The sequence below is a fragment of the Budorcas taxicolor genome, chromosome 10 (genome assembly GCF_023091745.1).
Source record: "Budorcas taxicolor isolate Tak-1 chromosome 10, Takin1.1, whole genome shotgun sequence".
NCBI lineage: Eukaryota > Metazoa > Chordata > Mammalia > Artiodactyla > Bovidae > Budorcas > Budorcas taxicolor.
In genome coordinates, this window is record NC_068919.1 from 23,579,426 (window position 1) to 23,593,524 (window position 14,099).

The following is a 14,099-nucleotide window of genomic DNA, read 5'->3' on the forward strand; positions in this document are numbered from 1 at the left end:
CATGATGTCAAATGACACCCACTTCTCCTAAGGTCATCCACTACTGTGAGACTGAAGGAGGTGAGACGTACACAAGTTTTAGTGTGTATTGTGGGTTCCATTGTTCTCCTGATTCTAATATGTCCTTATGAGTCACAGTTTGTCCACTCTTCAGTCTATTTCCAGCTTTGTTCTACAATGATTATCCTAGCTGATTAACAGTGAATCTATTCTCAACACCAGATACAAGATTACAGCTTTGTATACACTCTTCCACCAAATCTAGCAATTGCCTGAGTTCTAATCTTTATAACTAACTTCTTATTCCCTACCACTGGTGGTTCTGCTTGTCTAATTGCACCTTAAGTGACATAAGTCCAGGAAGAAAGGATTCAGGAAATTATTTCCATGATGATTCCAGATAACTAGACCCAGGTGTGTGATATGTGTGTATTTTAGTGAAACTGTCACTTTACATTATTACGGAGCTAGTTTATAACTTTAGACAAGGTTACACATGTTCTGTATGATTGATTTAAATTCAAAAATTCAAGAGGAGGGTGTATTAGTAGAAAGTTATTCTGGACACCTGAATCCAAATGTCATAGAAGAAGCTTTCATTTAGAATTAATTCCTCTGATCCAGATCACAGATGAAGCAACCACAGGACTATCATTTCTTGTCTGAGGTCTGCAGGTGTGCATTTCAGCTGGGGTCCTGCAGCAGGGGGGCTCTCTCTTATTAAGCTCTGGGGTTTTTGTTCAGCTTTTCCTATTAATTCAAACACTGTGTGTACCCAGAGAGCACAGAAATACTTTGTAGAATGTTCCAGTTTTAAGAATGAAATAGTGAGGCTGATGGATTTACGTGCTTTCTGGAAGTTTACAGAGTAGCGGCCATCCCTTTCATTCCTGTCTTCTGAATACTGATGAATGAGGTAAGTCATCTCTCCACTGGGAAGCTGCTGGTACCAAAAAATCCAGTAGTCATGCACATTCCTGCTTATTTCATACTGACAGTTAAGGGTGACTATCTTCCCCACTTGATTGATTATGACTGTCTGGTTTTGAGTAACATTCTGGGCCACACCAGATCCTGTGGAAAAAATCAGAAAACAGAGCTGTAATAGTGAACAAAATACTGTAGAAATTAGGCAAATTTTGGACCCAAATATTTACAAACTAAACTTAAATCATAAGATGCCTGCTTTTCCCCAATGCTCCTTTCTTCCCCAAGTCCCTATGAAGCACCTTGTGCCTGTGTGCAGTCCTTTCACCCTGAACACGCACACTCATGTTTGGAAGCATCCCTACCAGAGAAGGAGAAGGCCAGGAAAACCCAGAGCAGGCTGGAGAGTGGCATGAGGCGTGGATTCCCCTGCTCAAATGTGATTAATTCTGCCTCAAGCTGAGAGTTTGGTGTCTGTATGCACCGGGCAGCACAGATACATAGCACCTGGGTTCCTGTGTGACTCCCCCAAACAGGAAGTAGGGTGTCATGTTCATTGACCATATGGTCTGTGTACAGATAAAGTCTGGCTCACCACACACCTTTACTCTGTGTACTTCTCCTTCCCTGGTCATTAAGTTTGGCAGATCCTGAAAATAGGCAGGAAGAAAGAATTAATATCAAAGGTTTAAACTGAGGGAAACTGAAGATTAAACAAGTTGACATACATTGATTCAGTAAAATGATTTTGCCATCCTGTTTAAGATATAATTTAGTACAGCCTATGATTGGTCATTAATTTAGCCTATGCTTACTTTTCTCCATCCAGAATCTAGTGACTATTTTAAAGCATTCACAGTTCTTAGGCTTTCTGGGTGAAAAGTAATTAATGTATCTCTGCCTTTTTTTTTTTTTTTTTTACTGAGTTGCAGGGCTCTACTTAGGTTTTTCAATCAACAAAACTACTTCAACATGAAATGATTTTTAACAATCAGTCCATCTGAAAGTCAGAGGCTATTCAGTGGTTTATATTTAAATGACATTATATCAGGAATAAAATATTATTCTTTTGAAATCTGATATTGAGTTTTATGTATTAGACTTTGAAGGGGATCAGGATTTTCAATCCTGTTGCCTCTAAATGTAGAATTGTACTTATTAGACCACGTGTCCTAGACTCATCCTCATGTCACATTTTGTGTCTCATTGGTCCAGAGTATTCAGTCTCATTTGTCAGTTGCTCATTATTATTTCTCTTTATGAAATAAAGTTAAGATAAACATGCCAGATCTTTCTGTGACATAATGCTATAATGCACTCTTACAAAACTTAATATCTGCAAACTGCAGACACTTAATACTTGTCAACAGCACAGAAGATGGTGACTCAAATTCTGTGCACTGTTTCATGTTCATGTGGAATGTAGCTGTCAGTCTTCCATTTGGTTTCATTGTTGTAATAGATGAATTAATATAAAAGAACCAAAGGCAAATAAACAAGAGAAAAGAAAATACAGACAAGGTCTAAAAGAGCACAAGTTCATGGATCAAAGTAACTCATGAATGAGTGAAGCAGGGAGGTGAGTTTGTATTTATCTGAGACATCTACTCTTCTGTTCCATTTCACATCTGAGTGCTCACAAACAACAAATGCCCAGGCTTGAAATTATTTGTAATTAAGGAGAGGAGATCATGAATGACTACAGCAACTTGCAGAGCATCATATTATATAATATAGATATATATTAATATAATAATCACATATCTATCAAGAAATTTATATTAATAAAATTTCTTCAAAATACCATAACTTTATAAATCAGTTCTCATATACACTCTTAGGTTTTGATGCGTCACTCTAAGAAATTTTATCACATGTATAGGTTCTTGTAACACCACTAAAATCATAACACAAAATCGTTTCATCTCTAAAGAAATCCTCTTTGAATACCTTCCCCATCTCTTCAACTCTTTATAAACCTGCTAACTACTGATCTCCTTTTTATCTTTGTATTTTGTCCCTTTGAGAATGTTGTTTAAGCAGAATCACACTATGAATCAGTGGTCAACTCTTTGCGACCCCACGGACTACAGCATGTCAGGCTTCCCTGTCCATCACCAACTCCCAGAGCTTGCTCAAACTCATGTCCACCGAGTTGGTGATGCCATCTCATCATCTATCATCTCATTCTCCTCCCAACTTCAATCTTTCCCAGCATCAGGGTCTTTTGCAAGGAGTCAGTTCTTCCCATCAGTGGCCAAATTATCGGAGTTTCAGCTTCAGCATCAGTCCTTCCAATGAATATTCAGGACTGATTTCCTTTAGGATTGAATGGTTGGATCTCCTTGTAGTCCAAGGGACTCTCAAGAGTCTTCTCCAACACCACAGTTCAAAGGATCAGTTCTTTAGCATCCATTTTTCTTTATAGTCCAGCAATCACATCCATAACAACTACTGGAAAAACCATAGCTTTGACTAGATGGACTTTTGCTAGGAAGCATCACTACAAACAAAGCTAGTGGAGGTGATCTAATTCCAGTTAAGCTCTTTCAAATCATAAAAGATGATGCTGTGAAAGTGCTACACTCAATATGCCAGCAAATTTGGAAAACTCAGCAGTGGCCACAGGACTCGAAAAGGTCAATTTTCATTCCCATCCCAAAGAAAGACAATGCCAAAGAATTTTCAAACTACCACACGATTGCATTCTTCTCACTCACTATTAAAGTATTGCTCAAAATTCTCCAAGCCAGGATCCAACAGTATGTGAACCGTGAACTTCTAGATGTTCAAGCTGGATTCAGAAAAGGCAGATAAACCAGAGATCAAATTGCCAACATCCGTTGGATCATAGGAAAATCAAGAAAATTCCAGAAAAACATATATTTCTGTTTTATTGACTATGCCAAAGCTGTGTGGATCACAACAAACTGTGGAAAATTCTTCAAGAGATGGGAATAACAGACCACCTGAACTGTCTCCTGAGAAATCTGTATGCAAGTCAAGAAGCAACAGTTAGAACTGGACATGGAAAACAGACTGGTTCCAAATAGGAAAAGGAGTACGTCAAGGCTGCATATTGTCACCCTGCTTATTTAACATATATGCGGTGTACATCATGTAAAATACCAGACTGGATGAAGCACAAGCTGAAATCAAGATTGCCAGGAGAAATATCAATAACCTCAGGTATGCAGATGATGGCACGCTTATGGCAGAAAGTGAAGAGGAATTAAAGAACCTCTTGAAGAAAGTATAAGAGGAGAATCAAAAAGTTGGCTTAAAACTCAACATTCAAAAAACTAAGATCATGGCATCCAGTCCCATCATTTCATGGCAAATAGATGGGGAAACAATGGAAACAGTGACAGACTTTATTTTCTTGGGCTCCAAAATCACTGTGAATGGTGACTGCAGCCATGAAATTAAAAGATGCTTGCTTCTTGGAAGCAAAGCTATCACCAGCTAGACAACATATTAAAAAGCAGAGACATTGCTTTACTGACAAAGATCCATATAGTCAAAGCTATGGTTTTCCAGTAGTCATGCCTGGATGTGAGAATTGGACTATCAAGAAAACTGAGTGCCAAAGAACTGATGTTTTTCAACTGTGGTGTTGGAGAAGACTCTTGAGGGTCCGTTGGACTGCAAGGAGATCCAATCAGTCCATCCTAAAGGCAATCAGCCCTGAATATTCATTGGAAGGACTCATCCCAAAGCTGAAGCTCCAATACTTTGGCTACCTGATGTGAAGAACTGACTCATTGGAAAAGACTCTGTTGCTGGGAAAGACTGAAGGCAGGAGGAGAAGGAGATTACAGAGGATGAGATGGTTGGATGGCATCACCAACTTGATGGACATGAGTTTGAGCAAGCTCCGGGAGCTCCTGATGGACAGAGAAGCCTGGTGTGCTGCTCCTTGGGGTCACAAAGACTGAACTGACTGATTTTATGGTTAGCTCCATAGTTTTCTTTGTATTTCACCATTTGGACATTTTATTATTTGCTTCTTTCAGTTTATGTTGGGTTTAGTTTGCTTTTCTATCATCATTTCCAGAAAGCCTTGATAGTAGTTTATCAACCTTTCTTCTTCATTAATAGAAGTATTTAAAAAGATAAGTTTTCTTCTATGTGTTATTTTAGCTGCATCTCATACATATTTATATAGTGTGCTCTCCCAACATTTACTTTCAAAATATCTTCTGGCATCCATTGTAATTGTTTTAACTTAAGCTTGTTTTAAAGTTATAAGATTTAAATATGTATCAAATATTTTGGAGTTTCTAGAGACATCTCTTTGCACTTGATCCATATCATTTCCATTCTGTTCAAAAAATAAATTCTGTATGTCAGTTTTCTTCAATATATTAAGATTTTCATGCACAAACAAATTGTATATGTCTGTGTGTGTATTTCATCTACATAGGAGGGTGTGACTGGAGCCTCAGCTGTAGGTTTGGGTACAGGCTACAGGTGCTTGGGGAGAATTGTGCACTTGCTGCACAGAAGTAGGTGGCTGAGTCCGCAAGCAAGGCAGTTGTGATGTCCAATGAGAGCTGTTTGGCACTCTTATTTAGGAACACTTCCCTGTGAATCTTCCCTCTTCCATTTCATTCACAACCGAATGTATGGGTATCAAAAATGCAGGCCTTTATAAGGGTATTGCCAGTACCATAGGAAGTAGTAAAAAAAAAAAAAAAAAAACTATAGTCCATTCTGAACTATACAGTTCAAAATGGAAAGCTCTCCTGCTTGGACTGTCAAAGATTAAGGGTGCTCTTTCACCTGCTCTTGGTCACTTTTTCCTTCTGTTGGCCACTCACCCATATTTAAAGAGATAAAAAGCCATCAGTTCCAGAGACATATGTTTATTTCTTAAAGTTTCTATCTGTATGAACTTGTTTGTAACCCAATTTTCCCAGTCCCCCTAGTTAATGAGATATCCTAGGTTTTCTCCTCCACAACTCACAGCCTAGTTGAAGCCACAGAAGCGAAAAGGATGCTACCAGTATCTTGTCCATTGTTTCTGGCGCCAGTGCTCAGTGGCAACTCAAGCTCCTCTGCTGCTCTTCTCAGCCAGCTAGAGCTCTGACTTTAAGTTCACAGCTGCTTTTATTCTTTCAGTAGGCCCCACCCTCTCACAAGTGCTTTCTCTTAAACCTCTCTCTCAAAAGTAGTATTTCTCATTCTGTGCTGATTTAGAATCACTGAAAATTAAATTCATCGGGAATCTGAAATGCCCCCCTTACAAGGATAAAGTGCAGGATAGAATTTCTCTCACACTATCTATCCCCTTCTTCCTTTTCCCCATAACTCCTAGAAGGTTAAAAATCATGTATCAGGACAGTTTGATATTTTAATAGTACTAGAGTTATTTTACAATGGGGAAGAGAGGGACTCCCATGAAGTCACAAGATTAGTATGTAGGGGGCATTTCTTTTTTATTACAAATACTAATTAAAGTCTATTGAGAACACAACAGGCATAATATATCATTACAAGCAGAGCTTATGGAGCAGAACATAAAGATACATAGCCCTTTTGCCCTGATGGAATTTACATTTTAACACCATGGTTCAGGGTTTCCACACTTTATGTGATCCTAAGAATTAATAAAATATAATTAGATCAATTTCAATTTATACTTCTAATAAAATATAAATCAGACAAATGTTTCCAAGAATAAGCATGGAGAAGATAAATTGAGAAGTACTGGAATAACTTGTTCTGGAGAATCTTTCATCTCCAAATTGATAAGATTAGCTGGGCAAATTCTGCAGAATTCAGAAGATATGGGACCATGATCATTCAGTAATGAAACATTTTTGGTATTTCTCACACTGAGTTACACCTTATTCTCACAGGTAAAATACAAAAATATGAAGAACCAATTTGGCTTTAGAGGTCTCACATCAGGGTATAGAAACAGAAATTAAGGAGCTCATTTTTTTAAAAGAATTTGTGGTCTCTGTATTTGAGGTCATCTCAGAAACTATCAAAGAAAAACATCATCATAGTTCAAAAGGAGACAATAATAACCATTCCTACTCCTCAATCTAATCCCATCTATTCCAGTTCTCTAAGGGAATTTTTTATTGTTTGTTGAATTTTTGGTGTGTTTTATTTTTTATTTATTCATTCATCCATGTATGTCTTCAATATATATTTACTAGTGCCTAAAATGGTCATCCTTGGGTCTCATAAAAGAAAGAAACAGAAGTAGCAATCTTCAGTCAACCCACTCCAAATACAAGTACATTCAGATAAAAGCTACTAAAGAGAAATGTGTTTCTATATGATGGACCCAAGAAAATGATAATGGACTCACTTCTGGACTCAGTCAGAGAGTAGTTCTGATGGAGGAGCTGCTTGAACTGGAACTTACATCACCAGTATATTTCTTAGTGAAGAATGGGGTAAGGGAATTCTGGCACTGATTAACTCAGTATGATTGGAGTTTGGAATGTATCTGGGTGAAAACATTATAAATTTATATTAGAGAAACTAACATGGCCTTAATGTCAAAGGATAAAACATGCTGTTTAAAGAAATATTAATTTTCAAAGCCATATTTTTCAAACTGTTAGACTAAAATATACACAGATACTATTTAGGTAGATGAATGGATACCTATGTACATACAAGAGTCAGAGATGTAAATGGAAGCAAAGTTGGAGATAAAAATTTAATAGATATTTAAAGGATCCTTTCTGGCTAGTTGAAGAATCTGTGTATGTGGGACAAAAGTTAATTGTCTCTGAAGCAGTGTTGCCCCTCTGTGACCATGTAGAGATATTACTCTGAATGATTTTATATAGCTTATTGAAATGGGGAAAAGACAGTTTCTTCAGTAAGTGGTGTTGACCATACTGAACACCTAAAAGGAAAAGACTAAAACTAGAACATTTTCTCACAACATATACAAATATAAGCGCAAAATGGATTAAAGACCAAAATGTAAACCTGAAACTTTTAAAACTTGAAAAAGAAAATATAGGCAGTATGCTCAAAGACATTTCTCTTTGCCATATTTTTTTCTGTCTCAAAGGCAAGGGCAACAAAAGGAAAAATAAATAAATGAGACCTAATCAAACTAACATAAATCAACATTCAGAAAACTAAGATCATGGCATCTGGTCCCATCAGTTCATGGGAAATAGATGGGGAAACAGTGGAAACAGTGACAGACTGCCAGGGTCCAGCCCCGGTGGATCCAGGGAATTTGAAGCAGGGATGGCGTTGGCGAGGAAAACTTATTTATTTATTAATATAGAAATATAAGATTAGATTAGGAAGAAATAGTATGGTAGGAAAATTAAGTGGAGAAAAAAGGCTGAATAACTTGGCTTACGGGGAAGGCCAATAAAGTTCCAGACAAGGAGCTTGCACCATCTACACTGGGCCACGGCACCCACTTGAATATCAAAGTGTGCCCTGCCTTAGGCTCCCTTTCGCGGGAGTCTTAAAAGCCAGGACAAGCAAGTAGACATGGCGAGCCACCCCGCTCCAGATGGGAATTCAGCCTGAAATTAGAGTAAAGAGGAGACACGGGGGAAACCAGTCCAGTGACTGGCCCCGGCCTCTATTGTCTAGAAAGGCCTTCTATACCTTTTTGATTGTACATAGAGATCAATGGGTAATACAAAGTTATGCAGTGTTAGCAGCCCAGACTCTTATCAAAACCAGGCTTTTCTCTCTGCATACCTAGTTGTATACACAAGTCTTAGGTAATTTACATCATCTTCCAGCCAAAGGGCCAATTAACATTTTACAGCCTTTTTTCTGATAAGAGTTTGTCAACCAGAAGACTTATTTGTGTTGATCTTCCCAAAGTCTAGTGCCACTCTCAGAAAGCACTAAATAAAGTTACATTCTTACATAGCAAAGATACAGCAACTTACAACAAGTAAAAGGAGTACAGTGATTTATAACAAAAGAAAAATAATTAACTCAAAAGTCTAATGTTGCTAACATCAAAACTACCATATATCTTTTTCTACATCCCGATTACATTGATTAACATCCTCCCAGGTGCCTAAAAGATAAAGAATATGGAGGCCTGGCAGTAATCATTGAGTCAACAGTGAAATCCTGTCATCAATATGATTTTTAGCTCTTTAGAAAAGGCTCTGTATCTTTAAGATGTTTTTAAGCTTTGTGCCTCTAGCCGTTGGGGGGCTGTAAGCAATTCACAAGCTATAAGAGGTCCAGGGGAACCTGTTAGGCAAGCTAGAGAGCTATCAGAGGGGGTTTAACTGAAACATCCTGAAACAACTGAAACATTTCAAATGCAGAAGACTAAAGCCCTGATTTGACTTTTTTTAGAGAATATCAAAAGAGTGGAAAAGCAGGCAGATTCTTATTTTTTGGGGGGGTGGATGCTCAGGAAATTCCAGGGGGAACCCCTGAAGTCTGATCATGTCCTTGCGTTTTGTCAGGCTTCCTTCTGCATGACCTTGTCACGGGTGGGATTCCTCACGCTGGCCCCCGGTAAAAGACTTTATTTTTGGGGAGCTCCCAAATCACTGCAGATGGTGATTGCAGCCATGAAATTAAAAGACATTTACTCCGTGGAAGAAAAGTTATGACCAACCTAGATAGCATATTCAAAAGCAGAGACATTACTTTGCCGACTAAGGTCCGTCTAGTCAAGGCTATGGTTTTTCCTGTGGTCATGTATGGATGTGAGAGTTGGACTGTGAAGAAGGCTGAGTGCTGAAGAATTGATGCTTTGAACTGTGGTGTTGGAGAAGACTCTTGAGAGTCCTTTGGACTGCAAGGAAATCCAAGCAGTCCATTCTGAAGGAGATCAGCCCTGGGATTTCTTTGGAAGGAATGATGCTAAAGCTGAAACTCCAGTACTTTGGCCACCTCATGCAAAGAGTTGACTCATTGGAAAAGACTCTGATGCTGGGAGGGATTGCAGGCAGGAGGAGAAGGGGACGACCGAGGATGAGATGGCTGGATGGCATCACTGACTCGATGGACATGAGTCTGAGTAAACTCTGGGAATTGGTGATGGACAGGGAGGCCTGGCGTGCTGCGATTCATGGGGTTGCAAAGAGTCAGACATGACTGAGTGACTGAACTGAACTGAACTGAATTTTTTGCATGGTACCGGTATCTCTAGCTTCACAAGAACCCCCAGTTACACTTTCTAGACAGAATAGTCAGAGGTTCCTTCCTTATGTCTCTGATTCCCATGGGTCAGAGAAGGATCCCTCTGTATGGAAAGTGCTTCCTCCTCAACCCAAGCCATTTCTCTGAAGTACTTATATTCATGTTGACTCTGTCAACATGCTGTGGAGAAAATTTTATCTAAGGCAGGTGTCAAATAATGTGTAGTTAAGTGATAAGGTTATTATCCTGATTTATCATGGAATGACAGATTTGTAAAAGACAATAAAAGTAAAATAGGTGACTTCTTTTTCACTGATAACGGCAGAGTTGATCTTCCAATTGGAAGACTATTTTTGGACCTTGAACATCAAGTAGCACAGAGATAAGGAAAACAGATGAGGTGAGCACTAACATTGCCCAGCTTCCTTGATGGAGGCAGCTTCCAGGCACCAGGGCATGAGAGATTTACCAAAAATAGTGCAGCTGTCTCATTGTGGGATTGAGACCGAATAGGAAAACGGAGATCCTGAAATACCTAAAAATTAGGGACCTCTGTACAGGAGAGGAGGAATATTGACAAAGAGAGAGAGAGAGAGAGAAAAGCGCAAGGCAGGGCTTGTGAGGGAAGTGTGGGGGTGGGGGGAGTTGGACCATCCTTGGATGACGGCAACCTTACACCTTTAGCCTCATGAGGGACAGGTGGCCTTAATTAGGTACCTTGGTTCTTCAAACACAAACACTATCATTTCCCTTCTTGTCACATAGTTGTTTTAACTCAACTAAGTATTTTTTAGAATGTCAAGTTTAGATGCTTAATATGTTAGCCCAGCACTCTTCATTTCAGAGGCATGTGTACGTGGTGTTCATCTGTCTTCTGTTTGTTTGTTTTCTTAGGGATTCAGGCATCTCTATGGAAAGAACTGTTTGCTCAGTGTCTGTCAGCCCATTTGTCTGGTTTCCTGTGCAATTATTTGTGCCAGTGAAGTGAACCCAGCAGAAGATTTAATGGGGTCATTTCATAGCTTGTTCTTTTCTCTAGGATAGGGTTAATTTTATGCAAAGTCTGACTATATTATGATAAGAATTGTTGCCATTGTTCTTTGCTGACATACACCATTCTGAGGCCTGGGGACGTGTGGCTGCAGACAGCTGGGAGGCTGCCTTACACGGGCTCTCAGGCCTGCACTGTCCATCCAGTAACAGTGGCTATGACTCAGTCAGATGAACCAAGAACAGTCTTCTTCAAATGTGCCTTTTTCACCTACAGATATTTTCTCACCAGTTAAAATTAATTTTGTTAGTTCTTACCAAAACTGGGGTCATTTTTAATGCATATCTGTTTGCTGAGCTGTTCTTTTTCTTTGTTTTTTGTCTGTGCCAGGTCTTATTTTAGGCGTGTGGGATCTAGTTCCCTGACCTGGGATCGAACCTGGGCCTCCTGCAATGTGAGTGCAGAGTCCTACTCACTGAACCAACCCTCCACCTAAAATTAGCATCTTGAGTTGAAGTTATCATGCTGGCAGGACTCTCTGGCTCCGCAGATCACCTAGATTCTCTTAAACTCTTGTGCATTTTCACGAATCCCTAGCTTCCAGCATTCATTCTGGAAATTTACAGGGTTGTTTACAATGTGGAAACAAAAATCAGACACAATTCCTACCTCAAATTGCTTTCAGTTGACTGAGGAGCAGGGAAGCAAAAAAAAATCTTATACTCTTTCTGTACTCCCACTAGCCTGGACCCCAATACATGAAATGAGGAATCAGACCAGAAGTAGAGAGATGATACAGTTACCACCAGGGGAATAAAACCTGCTAGAATACTTTTTCCCCCACCGGTAAGATTTATTTTTGTTCTTTCATCTCCCTCTTCATTTCTGTGGCCTCTTTATTAAGATGTGAACCCCCAGTGCTCAGGTGGCCACCACCCAGTGTGCAGGACTCTAGGATGTCAGGGAGGAAGGCAGTGCATACCTTCAGGTGGGTGTCCAGATTCACTAAGTGATGATGGTGACTACATCTGCCAAGACCATAAAACTGCTATAACTTCTAAACTCTGCATTTAAGTAGTTGTGTCTATAAACTGGGTTTCCCCAGTAGCTCAGCAGTAAAGAATCCGCCTACCAATTGAGGAGATGAGGGTTCCATCCCTGGGTCAGGAAGATCCCTTGAAGGAGAAAACAACAACCCACTCCAGTATTCTGCCTGGAAAATTCCACGAACAGAGGAGCCTGGCAGGCTACGGTCCACAGGATTGCAAAGAGTCGGACGCCACTTAGCAACTGAGCACCAGACACAGTGCACACATGCCTATAAATTATAAAATGACAGTGATCAGTGTCCTGGCCACATCTCACAGCCTGCCTCGCAGTAAACATGCATATCTTCCCACCTGCTGTGCCCACCACTGTCCTTCCAGAAAGTCTGCTCCTGGAAGTCGCAGACAGGAGTTCAGCCTGAAAAGATGAGAGGACGCTCTGCGCAACAGGCACAAGTGTAGCAGAGACACAGAGAGTGACCAGAGAGGCTCTGCATTCCTGCTCGTGATTAGAGGAGTGTGGAGACGCTCCTGCTTGGCGAGTGGGTGGTAACCTCTCCTAGTCTCTGGAGTAGGCGAAAAGCCCACTCCATTGCCAAGACAGCTTACTGTAAGAGCACATGAACACTTCTCCCACGTGTCTGAAATACAGCTGACTGGTGAGTTAATTTTCCCTGCTTTTGCCACTGTTCAGTCTCTAGGTCATGTACGACCCCAGGAACCGCAGCACTTCAGGCTTGCCTATTCTCACTATCTCCCAGCATTTGCTCAAACTCATGTCCATTGAGTCAGTGATGCCATCCAACCATCTTACCCTCTGTCACCTTCTTATCCTCTTGCCCTCAGTCTTTCCCATCACCAGTGTCTTCTCCAGTGAATCGGTTCTTTGCAATCAGGTGGCCAAAAATTGGAGCTTCAGTTTCCGTATTCCAGCAGGTTTAATCCGCGGGTGGTAACTGCATCAGAATTCCAGATTCAAGATTGCCGCTTAGCCTTCTTTATGGTCCAACTTTCACATCCATACATGATTCCTGGGTAAACCATAGCTCTGACTATAGGGACCTTTGTCGGTAAAGTAATGTCTCTGCTTTTTAATACACTGTCTAGGTTTGTCACGTCTTTTCTTCCAAGGATCAAGTGTCTTTTAATTTCATGGCTGCAGTCACCATCTGCAGTGACTTTGGAACCCAAGAAAATAAAATTGATGATTGTTTCCACTTTTCCCCATCTATTTGCCATAAAATGATGGGACCAGATGCCATAATCTCAGTTTTTTCCAAAGTTGAATTTTAATCCAGCTTTTTCATTCTCCTCTTTCACCCTTGTCAAGAGGCTCTTTACTTTCTCTTTGCTTTCTGCCATTCGAGTGGTAACATCTGCATATCTGAGACTGTTAATATTTCTCCTGGCAAACTTGATTCCAGCTTGTGAATCATCCAGCCCAGCATTTCTCATGGTGGACTCTGCATGTAAGTTAAATAAGCAGGGTGACAATATCTAGCCTTGGAGTACTCTTTTTCCAAATTTGAACCAGTCCATTGTTCCATGTCCAGTACTAACTGTTGCTTCGTGTCCTGCATACAGGTTTCTTGGGTATCCCCATCTCTTTAAGAATTTTCCACAGTTTGTTGTGATCCACACAGTCAAAGGCTTTAGTGTAGTCAACGAAACAGAAGTAGACTTTTTTTAATTCCCTTGCTTTTTTCTGTGATCCAGCCGGTGTTGGTAATTTCGTCTCTGGTTCCCCTGCCTTTTCTAAACTCAGCTTGTACGTCTGAAGTTCTTGGTTCACGTACTGCTGAAGCAGAGCTTGAAGGATTTTGAGCATAATCTTGCTAGCATGTGAAATGAGTGCAACTGTATGGTAATTTGAACATTCTTTGGCATCCATTTCCCTGAGATGAGGTTATTAACAAAGAGAATATCCTGTACCCACTGAATACAAACAATACACACAATGCCTGCGATGTTTACAGAGTGGGCTGCTCTCATCCACAGGGCCCTTGACAGAAGGA

At 40.1% G+C, this 14,099-nt stretch overlaps 1 gene segment (V, D, J or C); it reads right to left on the reverse strand.

Moving 5' to 3' along the window:
- Positions 1-625: 625 nt before the first annotated feature.
- On the reverse strand, positions 626-1,341 carry LOC128054717 (T cell receptor delta variable 1-like). The segment is given in 2 exon segments: positions 626-1,074; positions 1,293-1,341. Coding segments are annotated over 2 exon segments (498 nt in total).
- Positions 1,342-14,099: the final 12,758 nt, after the last annotated feature.